Source organism: Excalfactoria chinensis, chromosome 2, assembly GCF_039878825.1.
Source record: "Excalfactoria chinensis isolate bCotChi1 chromosome 2, bCotChi1.hap2, whole genome shotgun sequence".
NCBI lineage: Eukaryota > Metazoa > Chordata > Aves > Galliformes > Phasianidae > Excalfactoria > Excalfactoria chinensis.
The window spans coordinates 50141848-50154197 of record NC_092826.1 but is presented as its reverse complement, the minus strand read 5'-3'; the positions used below and the strand labels follow the sequence as shown (position 1 = coordinate 50154197).

Here is a 12350-nt window from a genome sequence, read left to right as displayed (position 1 = left end):
TTTGAAAGGACAAAGAAGGCTGAATTGATCTATAGAGGTGTTTTGCTGACATGGAACACTACAGTTTTGTACTGACACCTGTGAATCCCCAGAATTGGAGCTGTTGTTCAGCTGACAGGATCAGGTGAATGTCTGAATGTATTTCCATTACCCGTACACCTTACTTATTGTCTGCATTTGTTCCAAGAGGCAATACAGGTCCTAAAGCTACTTTACATAAACCTTTTGGTTGTTATTTTGAGAATGACTGAATGACAGTGATGGAAACTTCATCACTCCTTTATTTCAGACATCATTTCACAACCTCAGTTCCAGAGATGCATTTTTGTGTTTGTTTCTTTTTTTTAAGGTTGGAGATGCTATCATCTAATTGGAAACTTTAACGCCAATCCTTGCTGCTTGTTTGCCTAAAGGTGTACTTTAGTTTTCTTTGCAGTCCTGACATTCAACTAGTCTTGTCGTGGAAGATTTCAAGTTAACATTTCCTTTTGAACGAGCCATTTGAGCCAGCTTATTGCTTTTGCAGTAAAATGAGTGGTGGGAAATTCCTTCTGTGTGATAAAATTAGTAAGCTTGTCTCTGATTTCAGTTCTTCCTGTGCGCTCGTTACCCCAGATTTAGTATTTGTCTTAGCCAGCAAATATCTTATTGGCACAGCTGTGTCTTGTGAAAAGACTCTTTCTCTGGAAGTAAGGTGAGTCTACACTGTGGACTTTCTTAAACTGTTAGTGGCTGTTTCTTTATAAAGCGAAACAAAACGTCTGCAGTGGAGTTTATTGCTAAAGCTGATTCAGTGGTTGGAAAATCAGCATAGTGAGGTAGTCTTAGCTCTTCAAACATGAAGCTACTATGGTTTTGACGTGAGTTATTGAGGAGTATTTCTGTAGGTTAGTCTCGAATTCATTTCACAGATGACAATCAAGCACTTGTTTTGCAGAGAGTCAATTTACAGTTCATCTTTCTAATCACAGACTTTTATAAGTGACTGCTTCCCCCCCCACACACAGTATTCAGTGTTCTTATTCTTGGCAGCAGTTCTTTTCCTTCCTTTCACCTTCTGTTACTTGCAGGTTTTCTTATGCATAAACTTTTTTGTGTGTAAAAAAGACATTAGGACAAATACTTAGCATACCAATTTTATTTTTATTTTCATTTGTTTTTTTCCTTCTGTCATGTTTCAGAGTACTACTCCAAGCAAAGTGAATTTCTGACTTACGATGTAGTAGATCTGTAGGCTAATGGGACTTAGATGAATTAACAGATTGCAGCTTTGGCATCGATAACCCTGGTTGTTTTTAGGCAGTTCTTGCATGTAAAAACATATTGTGTTTTGGAGTAAAAGAAAGGTAACAGCGCAGTGTAGGTGTATGGACAAAGAGTGAGATGACAAGAAATTGCTGAACAATGCAGGACTGTACAAGACAAGCTTACTTCCTCATTTTGGAGCTATTGTGAATAGTATAAACCAGCATCTTCACAGTGTCGTCATTCAGGAGAAATAAGAAAAGGGATCATTGAAGGATATGGAGGAGGTAGTTACCCAGAGGGGTCCAGCACATGCAGCAGAGGCCTTGGAAAAGGCTGAAGAAATGGTGAATGGTAGAGTTAGAACAAATCAAATGCGATATGGAGGCTTTGCTTTGGGCTTCCTGCCTAACTCCTTGCCCACAGCTTTCTGGACAAGCTGGGCAGAAGCCCTAATTACTTTTACAATAGTGGCCCCTATGTAAAGAGCATTCAATTGTAGAGCAGGAAGACATGTGACACTAGGAGTACATCAGTTATAGTGAGGGCTGTGGTATGGAGCTGCCCATGAGCAATGTGTCAGGAACTGGATTTTTTAATTTTTTTTTCACTGTAAACAGTTTCTCAGATTGATGTCTCTGGTTTGAGCGAACCTAGAAGGACATTTTTGAGATGAGTAAAACTTGACTATCTTTATTGATGACCTGGATGAAGGCATTGAGCGCACCCTCAGTAAGTTTGCAGATGACACCAAATTGGCTGGAAGTGTGGATCAGCCTGGGAGCAGCAAGGCCCTACAGAGGGATCTGGACAGGCTGGAGAGCTGGGCTGAAGCCAATGGGATGAGGTTCAACAGGACCAAATGCCGGGTCCTGCACTTTGGCTACAACAACCCCTACAGGCTTGGGGCAGAGTGGCTGAAAGACTGCATAGAGAAAATTGACCTGGGAGTATTTATTGATGCTTGGCATGAGCCAACAGTGTGCCCAGGTGGCCAAGAAGGCCAACGGCATCCTGGTTTGCATCAAAAACAGTGTTGCCAGCAAGTGATTGTCCTCCTGTACTCAGCACTGGTGAGGCTGCACCTCGAGTACTGTGTCCAGTTTTGGGCCCCTCACTTCAAGAAAGACATTGAGGCACTGGAATGTTTTCAGAAGAAAGCAATACAGCTGGTGAGGGGTCTGGAGCACAGGCCTTATGAAGAGAGGCTGAGGGAGCTGGGATTGTTCAGCCTAGAGGAGTCTCAGGGGAGACCTTACTGCTCTCTATACCTTCCCGAAGGGAGGTTGTAGTGAGCTGGGGGTCGGCCTCTTCTCTCATGTAACTGGTGATAGGACTAGAGGGAATGGCTTCAAACTGCGCCAGGGGAGGTTCAGGCTGGATGTGAGGAAACACTACTTCTCTGACAGAGTGGTCAGGCAGTGGAATGGGCTGCCCAGGGAGGTGGTGGAGTCACTGACCCTGGGGGTGTTCAAGGAACGTTTGGATGTTGTGTTGAAGGACATGGTTTAGTGAGAACTATTGGTGATGGCTGGACTGGGTGATCTAGGAGGTCTTTTCCTACCTTGGTGATTCTCTAATTCTATGGATGCTGGCCAAAGGAAAATGATCTAATTAGAAATAGCCTTTTTGCTATTGATATCATATCAATTGCAAAGTATTTATTAAGAAAAAAAATAATAATTTACAAATCTCCAAAGCTGTTACACTAAAATACAAACAATATAGAAGGAAGATATTTCAGCTCCTTCTAGGATTTTGATGTTTTCTGATGGTAGCATTACATCTAAGAAGTCTTGTATGTCTAGATTTTGGCAAGTCTTAGGAAACTTCAAAATCCTTTCCATGGTTTCCTTGTAGGAAGCTCTGACAGGCTCTGTTCATATATATGTGTGTGTGTGTCTATATAATGTATAGATAGATAAGAACATGTCAGTACTATGCTCATTTTCAATGCAGTTTTACTATGCTAAACCTGCCCTTCCTGTTCCCTTCCTTAGCTTCTGCATCTCATTCCAAAAAACAAGTTTCCTTAAGCCTTTTGAAGGCTGTAGGAATTAATTTATCTAATGAGAACTGTCTCATCTCTGAGACGTGGTGTGAACTTCCCTACAAACAAAGGAAAGTATCATCAGCAATTCCTACAAAATACTGCTGAAGTAAAGATAGCTTGTGCTGTCCATCTGATCTTTAATATTCATATTCTTAAGAGTTTTGTGCTTATCTGTAGTGTAAAAGTAAGAAAATATAATCACTAGAGTCTTTGATAAAATCTGTGCGGTTGGTTACAGCCATCATACTGGTCTGTGTTGGTAGGAATGGCTGTACTACTTGATCTGTCTGGGAGCTGTTTATGCTGGATCATCAGATTTTTCTGTTCAGAACGCGCACCTTCACTGCAGTGTTTTTCTGTTTGGTTTTTGCTCTGTTGCTGAAGTATAGTCTAATTAGCAAGGTTAGTATTTGTCATGGTTGCACTATTACACCATCCCTTACAGTAAATGGAAGGAGGATGTGTTCTTGGTGGTAGCTGATTTGTGAGCTGCAGTAACTGAGGAAAAACACGTTAGCAAGATCCTAGTATTTCAGCAGCATTAAGTATTCCTACTAACGTAACCCAGCCTGCTGCTGGAGAACATCTTTATCTGGCCTTGTTTATTTGTCCAGCAGTTTTTATTTTTGATCTCCTTTAATCCACATCTGCAGCTATTCTGTGGGAAGACATCTCAGACAAAGGCTACCTTCAGTGTTAGGAGAATGTTTGAAACATATTCGTCTTGTTTGCAGAAACGGTGGAAGGAGCTCTCGAAGGAGGACCAGGCGCCAAGTAGTGAGCAGTCTCCCCCACACCCAGCCAAAATAACCACCGAGAAGTACAATGGGAACAGCGTAGGCCTGGAGAGTAAAGATCAAACGGAGAAAATAAATACTGGCCTGTCCACTAAAGTTCAAGATGGCACAGATGGAAACGTTGAAAGGTAGGTTAAATGAAGAAACTGCTTAGAAGACAGAGGTGCTTTTGAGGGGCTGAGTTACTGTGTGCTCTTCTGGTCATAAACTTTTAAGACCTTTCTTCAGCAAAGGGAAAGGGCAGGTGCCATTTGAGTCATTATTTTTTTTTTATCTTCAGATATTTCTCTTGGTAAACCTTCATTGTGAAAAGGTCAAGAGAGAAAAACAGACCCTTCTACTTTAGCTTTAGATGTCTCTGAACCTCAAGCTTGAAATCATTTTCCTATAGTCTATCTGTGAATTCCTTTGTATATATGTTGGGTCCTAAAGATGCCCAACATAATTCGATACAGGTTTTAAATACTATAATAACTTTTGTAAAATAGATGGTACTTTAGAAGTACAAAGGTTTTTATCACCTACCATTTCCAATGTGGTGGTGGAAATTGCATGGTAGAAGCCACATGTTACCTTCCATTCACGTTACATGTTCACAGATATCTGTGGTGTAGCTGTGGTATATGAATTTGTCTTTCTGTATCAAGTTAATGTGTGTCATGAGTACAAATGCCTGAGCTCCTGGATTTACTTGAGTTGAGGCCAGAGACCAAGGCTGGACCGTGCAGAGCTGCATGAGTGTGAGCTCTGTAGCAAGGGCAGACGTCAGATACCACAAGTGCTCTCATCTCATACCTTATGCTGCACATACCTGCAGCCTCCGTGGGAAACATCTCAGCCCGCAAGTGGGGCACTCATGAGGCAAATAATTCAGCTAATTCCATTCCCTGTTGAACACTTTCGCCAAGGGCTATCCACATCTTTGCATACATCATTTGCTAACTTGACGGGGCTTCACTTACCTGAAACTATCTACGTGAAGGTTGTTGGAACAGAATGTGCAATTGAAGAGTTACCTTCTTATTTTTCCTTTCTTTTCTTTAAGCGCTGTCCGAAAACGACTGCGAGAAGATAGGAAAGCTAACACAGCACAGAAGCTCCAGCAGATGAAGCAGAAGCTAAATGAGACTGAAAGAAAAAGAAAAAGGTGGATATATTGGAAACCTATTCTTGCTAAGATTGGGTTTGGTACACTGGTTTTAGTTGGTGCTTATTTTTGCTGGAAAATGTATTTTCAAGAACATTCCTTGTAAGTAACAGTAAGCCTGTCTGCTCCAGCAGCTGATTTTGCTGCAAGTTAATGACCAGGGGTGTGACTCTAAGCAGTAAACTCCTTACACCTGGAATGGGTACAGACCATTACATACAATAGAGGAGTGATGTAAACTTGATAATCTGTCAACATCTCAGGACTTTCCACTGCAGGTACTTAAATGAACTGCTACCCCCCAACAGAGCTGGTATTTTTTGTTCATGTAAGCAGGCACGAATGTGCTGCAACTTTCAAACATGGTCTACTGGATGTAGAGCAAACCCTGAACCACAGAGCTGTAGCTACTGAAGGCTGTTTGGATTTAAATTTACATGCCTGACATAAGCAATAAACAGTGTTGTACCATTACGTTATTAATACCAAGAAGTTATCCTTAAATGTGTGTAACGTGTAATGTACCGGTGACATGAGCATAAACATTTTATATTCTTATGACCTAGGATAAATATATTTTATAATTGCATATTTAATCTTTTTGTAGTTCACTGTACTTTTGAAAGCTCAGTTTGTACAAATTTCTGACCAAAAACAAAAAAAGAATTTGATTTAGAAACTACGTGTAATTTGTGCATGAAAATAATAGTGCAACCATACCCCGTATTTTGACTCTCAGATTTATGATGTGAGCAGCTCGGGGTCTGATGAAGCACTTAGCAATTTCTACTCTGTTACTTTGCATTCCTTATTTATTTTTTTTGTAGTTTTTGTTATTTAAATAAGGCTTTTGGGAGTTTGATTTTTTTAAGGCTTTGGAGAACTTAGCCCCCACTGCAAAGCATACTGTTGGACTGATCAATGTATCCAGACTTCAGCTACTGTTTGAAGGCCAACTTTGTTAAAGTTCTGACATTCCATTAAATGTGAAACACGATGTTCTGTGTGTCTACAGATTAATTGCTATAAAGAATAAAATCAATTTATCAGTAATATACGTAGAAAGCACCTCAAAGGAAACTAGGTTGTCTTCCAAGTGTGGTCTGGATAGGAAACAAATGCTGGTAGCACTCTGTGTAGCCACTGTTGTCAGTTGTTAGCCACTTTCAGAATTTCACACGGTGTGGAATTGCTCTTCAGGTTGCCTGTTGCTGTATTTGAGAGGCGTGAGAGTAAAACACTCGGTGGTGGGACGTTTTGGGAATCCCCATCCTGTAGGCACTTTATTATTGAGTAGTCCCTTTCCATGACTCGGACGATAACAACACTTGCTGAACAGCAACCGAACGCAAATCACTTGCTGTCCTTTCAGTTCTCTTGAAATACAGAGCTTATACGTGGTGGATGAAGTTGAAACTTATTATTTTGTAGTGTTAGACTGCACTTTGAAACCTGGATTTATTTATTCAAGTATTGACTTGTTGGATGACTTCAGAGAAGTTGTGTTGACTTTCTCCGCTGTCCTGGCTTGATTGTTTTCTGCCTGGGTGTGTCCTCCTGGGAGTCCTTATTGAGGTTTTTTTGTTGTTGGTTCATAAAGCACTTTTTGGATCGAATGCTGAAAAATCTGCTCTTCTTCTAGAGGAGCTGGTGGCTTTCCAGCAAGTCAGAGCTCAGCAGTAACGTGCCAGGCGTGGGGCCCAAACAGGCTGACGTGAATACGCAAGGCTGAGTTGTGCGGACTCTTTGAAACGCTCTCATTTCACAATAGTAAATATTATTATTTTGAACTACGCTGTTTAAATAGTAAGCAAATGCTGAAGCGTCCAGATAAGGAAGAGAAAACAAGTGTAGTTCCTTGGAACGTGCAGTTCTGTACTTGGGAAATGGTGTGTCAGTGGAACAAAGATAATTCGTCCTATGGCATTGCTGACCCGCTGTGCAGCTCTAACAGCAGAGCAGCGTAACAGTGGCTGTGACACAGTACGGGCAGGCAGCTCCTGTATTTTAAGGCATTCATCATTGTGCCAGCTGCAGTAACTTGGCCAACAAGTGGGATGGAAGATTCTGTTCTTATTTCCTTTAATTGGGAATCGAGGATTTTTGAAGTACCGGCTGTAACTGATACGCCGTGTAAATTGATGTGCCTTACTAAATATATCTTGGCTTTAGAAAACCATGTCGAATGTAATGAAATATTTTGATAAGAAAGAAATATTCCAGACTTAATTCAAAATACCTAAGAGCAGCTAAGGAAAAAGCGCAGGCAAAACCTTCAGTGAAAACACTGTCGTTTACCACCTTTGTGTTTGCTTTAGATGAGTTTTTCTGGTCTGCCAGCGTCTTCCAGATGCTGAAATCTGCTTGGGTCTTGGCAGGTTCTCACTGCAATTCTTCCTGATTCCGGCTTCTACATTTTGGCTTTTTGTTGTGTAGCTGCTGAGGAGGCCCTCTTTGCTGGGAGGGGGCCACCTTCTGTCATGTCGCAGTACCTTCTCATGCAGTAGAGTAGAAGGAGTATCTTCAAGTGATAATAGATAGAAATCTGTTCGGTTACATCCTTCTAAGTATCTGAAAGATCTGAGCTTCCTCAGATTAAGAGTTATCAACCAGTATGAGTCTTGGACAAAACAATTTGAACAGTGAGTTTTCTGTGAGAGTGTGGGAGTGGGAGGGAAATGAGGATTAGATCTCTTAGAACATCCCAGGTGTCACTTTGGATAAAACTCTTCTTTCCGGTCCTTCAGCATCACATTTGGGCTTGAGACAAAAGCCTTCAACAGAACTTGCGGAGGTGTGCAGTGTTTAACTGCAAACTGAGCCTGTGTGACATTTAGTTTTTCTGCAGTTGTGTACAAGTTGGGTGTTAAATAAGAATAAATGTGGGTCAGAATGAAGGCTCGTCAATCCTGGGCCCTTTGTCTTAGGAAATGCTTGATAGGAAATGCTCAATAGAGGTGAAAATGGAGGAAATGCCTTCTGCCACCCCACTCCCCCGATTCCTGGCAAGCTGTTGGCTGTTTCTACGGCACTTCTGAGGGGCTTTTGCACTTTGAGGTGTTACTGCGTTGGGCTTCTCTCTGGTTTGGCAATATGTTTGTCGAAATGCTTGAGGTGCACTGGACATTAGAATTTGTTAACACAGTGTTTGACTCTCACGTGAAAGCTTCATATGAATCATCCATGTTTTCTATGAAAATACCACTAACAAATGTTCGTACCTCAGCTGCAAGTGGGTATGGAGTTGCAAGCGGTTTGGAATTAGTTGCTAAGTCTTGTGTTTGATTTTTATCCTTCGTGCAGGGACAGTCCATGTAGTGTCGCAGTACAGCTCTGTTTCTCTTGAAACATATTAAAATTGAATTCATTGCGAAACAGAATTCTGGGGGGAAAAAAAATCACATTTATTTTACGTAAATACTGCAAGTGAAACCCGGATAGTTTTGTTAGGTCTTGACTGAAGTGGTTTACTTGCATCGGTTGATATTCCACCATGTAGGGAAGAAGTATAAATGTATACACACGTGCGTGTGTTGGATTGTGCTGGCCACAAGCAGCCTGGTGAGCTTTAAGTTCAATGAATGTTAACTCAGTTACTTAGCTTGCTATTGGCATTATGCCTTCACCTGACACACTTGATGACTGCACGAGAGACTTATTAGGTCGCAGGATGGAGTTTGCAAAGTTGCCATAACACACGATAAGTCTTCCTGGGTTCTTAACCCTGACACCACAAAGGTTTAGGTCAGTCTTTCATTTTTATGTATGACAAAATAAAAAGTGTTCAAAATGGTACTTCTGTCTGAGTCGTTATTTAAATTGGATTGTAATTGAACAGAAGAAACCTGCTGTGTGCATCAGCAGAGTGCTTGCAGAACGTAGAAGCGTTTTGCTAGTAGCACACTGGCTTTGTAGTACTGCGGGCTCTGTGCGTTCCTTGGAGTGTAGCCTTTGTTCCTAAGAGGAGCAAACCTTGGGGACTGAGGAAGATGTTCCAGCAGGGCCTAAAAACTTACTTCCATGCCAGGATTGGCCAGAGAGGTGGCGAGTGTGCTGAGCTGCAGCCTTGTGTAGTCCCACTCAGGTCAAAGAAGACTTCTGCAGCACTTGTGGCTAAGTGATGTATAAGTGGCTGGCTGGGCTGACCTGTACTTGGAGCTCTCCAGCAAGTACGTGCTGTGTGCGGTAATGTGGGAGTAGCTTCTGAAAGCGCAACAGGTTCCTGAGAGTGCTTGCCACAGCCAAACAGTGATCAGTAGTCACTTCAGTGCATGTGTGGGCAGCCGTTTGTGTTCTGTAGTGAGGTGCCAACCCGTTGTCTGTTCTGATTTCTCTGTCCTTGCACTGTGTACTGAATCGGTGACTCTCTTTTGCGTTGTATGTCGTAGGCCGAGACTGACTGACACCTAAGCCTCCAAGACTTGTGAATATTCTGCAGCTATAAACTGCACATTATTGACATGCAAAGCGAGACACGAACCCCTCTTCGGGAACAAAAGTGAGGTCTGTTAAGTACCAGGAGGACCTCAGTTATCTGTTTACAGCGTAAACCGCATCCAGGGGACGAAGAACACCACCAGCATGCTACTTTGCAAAACAAAACGACTTGCCGTCTTGTGTTTTTATAATGCCTGTATTAATGTAAAAGAAATAAATTAGGAAATATTTTGTTTTGTACTGCCGCTCTTATTGTATTTTTATACGATTTTGGCAGCATTAAATATTTTTTTAAATGGACAACGTGCTGTTGTGTGCGAATTATGTTAGGAAGCAACTGTTAAAAGCTTATTTGGAGCCAGAAGAAATGTTTCACCTCACGGTGTTTCTGTCTTAACTGGAACGTTGCAACGTATTCTTGCTAGAATGGGCTTTATGCAAATACTTAATGAATGCTAAGTATTGTAGTCTCAGCTGGGATTTCTTTTGTAATACACCACTAAGAACGTTATTTTATTAATCTGCCCGGTTGATTTGGTAATCCTTATGTTTGCTACCAAATATACACAGAATGTTCGGAGTAACTTTGGGACTGTGTTCTGTTGTTCTGCCTTCAGGGAAAGGGGGGAGTCTCACTGCCCACCCCTCCCTGCAATGGATGGGCTGAGGGCCAGGTGCCCAGGTGGAGCCTTTCATTAAAGGGTTTTGTATTGTGCCATCAGTGTGTGTTATTACGTGTAGTGTTTCGCTTCATATCAGTGCTCTGAGCAGCTGGAGTGGGAAGGGGTGAACTGGAACAGCCTGAAGTTGGTTTAACGGACTCAGCAGCATTACCAGCCCTGTGCCTTCTGTTATGGGAGCTAAACTCAATTCTGTGCTCATGGGAGCTCCGGTACTTTCAGATAAACCTTCATGCACTGAAAAGCTGTTGTTTTGTGAATGTCTTAAACCACTGTGTGGTGTGGGGGGTGTTTTACGTGTGATTTGTACTTCACAGGATTTTTGTGTAAATCCTTAATTCCCTGAAAGCAGAGGGAGAAGAAAACTACTTGGAAGGTACGGGAATATGGGATGGTATTTCTGCTACAGTGTGCAACCTGAAATCCTAACTTGGGTGTGAGGCTTGCTGATGAAGGCATTGTGTTTAACTTCAGTATGTAGCTGAGCAAGGGGAGTACTTTAAGTAGTTACTAAAGCTAAGTGCTCAGCACCATCTTGAAATAGTCACGAGCATTGGGCTTGTCACAGCTACATTCAGCTTCATTTTGAAGTTGGTGTGGCTGTGCCTACTAATAGTGAAAGACAGAGGTCTGCCCTATGCTGTAGCAGACCTTGTTGCTGCAGAACGGAGCAGCAGAACCTGCTTGTAGCACCGTCTGCATCTCTGGATGCAGCTCTCAGCGCTTCATGCCTTTTGAGATATACATTTGCATTATTTTTTGCCCTCTCTTAACTGTTGAGTTGGCATAATACATACAGCGATGGGTAGCACGTGTGCACACTGCTTTCTCTCACCCACCACTATCTCTGATAGCTGTTCAATATGCAGTAATTTGTACTTCGTGGTGTGCCCTCAGCATACTTCAGCCCTTGTCCCATGGTGACTCTATTCTCAGACTCCTCTTCAGGGCTTTAAAAGCCATTCTCTCAGCTGAGCGGGTCGTGGGGCCGCCTCACTGAGCAGAGGGAACTGCTCTCAGTTCCCAAACAGACGGGCTGTACTGTGACAGCAGCAGTGTGAAGACAGGCTCAGGAAGTCCCAGCACGTGCCTTACTTCTCTGCGCAGTGCTCTCAATTTCTGCTGTGAAACATGAAGGCGAAAAGAGGATGGGCTGCTTCTTGAGGCAGAGATGAAATGGGTTTTCAACTGGAGGCTTAAATCGGCTGCTGGACCCATGCTCAGCAGGCACACTGAGGCTTTTTAATCAGTTTCTCCTTGCTTCAAAGCAAAACAAGTAAGGCTTGGAATATGAGCTGTCACGGCTGTTAATTGATGGAGACAGCGCCTGCTGAAATGCTGCATCCCAGATACCACTCAGCGTACATCACGCTGCATCCTGACTGCCGCGACTATTTGATACCATCATTCCCTGCTTGCTGAGCTTTCTGTAGATACCCGAGCACCACTTGCTTGTCACCCATAATTAGGATTAGCCTTCAGATCATTTCTGTGTCTCCTTAAAAACACAGAAGCTGACCTGAGTATTTCAAGGGTTGTTTTTAGTACTTTGTATGCTTTCTATCTGGACCACAAAGCTGCTGCCTGCCTCCAGCAGCTACAGGGAGCCTCGTGAGGGACTGCTATCTGCACAGAACAAGTTCCTCAGACACCAAAGCTTCCCACAGCTGAGCTCCCAGTGTGCAACACGTGGACTCTCCCCCCTGGCTGGAGTGCTGAGTGTCAAGACAGAAGCCCAGGCTGCGGGGAGCGGAGATGTTTCCAAAGCCTGCTGCAGCAGAAGATCACAGATGCTGGAATTACAGCACTTTAGAATAGGGCCAAAAATGAAGTCGTTAATTTGATCCTACGGGAAAGAAGCAATTAAAGAGTTCCAACTAAATCAAGCGTATACAGTCTTCTTATTTAAAAAATAACAACTAAGGAAACCAGGAAACTGGAAAAGCTTGTGCTTGTTGTTCTTTTCCTATTTCCCTGTACCAATCTTTAAC

General features: G+C 42.6%; 1 protein-coding gene across 3 annotated transcripts in view; it reads left to right on the top strand.

Moving 5' to 3' along the window:
• The window catches only part of PTPN2 (protein tyrosine phosphatase non-receptor type 2), a 32529-nt gene extending 22132 nt beyond the window's left edge, over nucleotides 1–10397 (top strand). For 2 of the 3 annotated variants that reach the window (XM_072328258.1, XM_072328256.1), the window contains exons 8-9: nucleotides 4033–4223; nucleotides 5141–6238. In XM_072328258.1, the coding sequence (XP_072184359.1) occupies nucleotides 4033–4223; nucleotides 5141–5348 (399 nt within the window). In that variant the 3' untranslated portion in view covers nucleotides 5349–6238. Of the gene's footprint in view, nucleotides 1–4032; nucleotides 4224–5140; nucleotides 6239–9630 lie in introns of those variants that run through there. The other variant, XM_072328257.1, reaches the window with a different exon arrangement.
• The last annotated feature ends 1953 nt before the right edge of the window (nucleotides 10398–12350 follow it).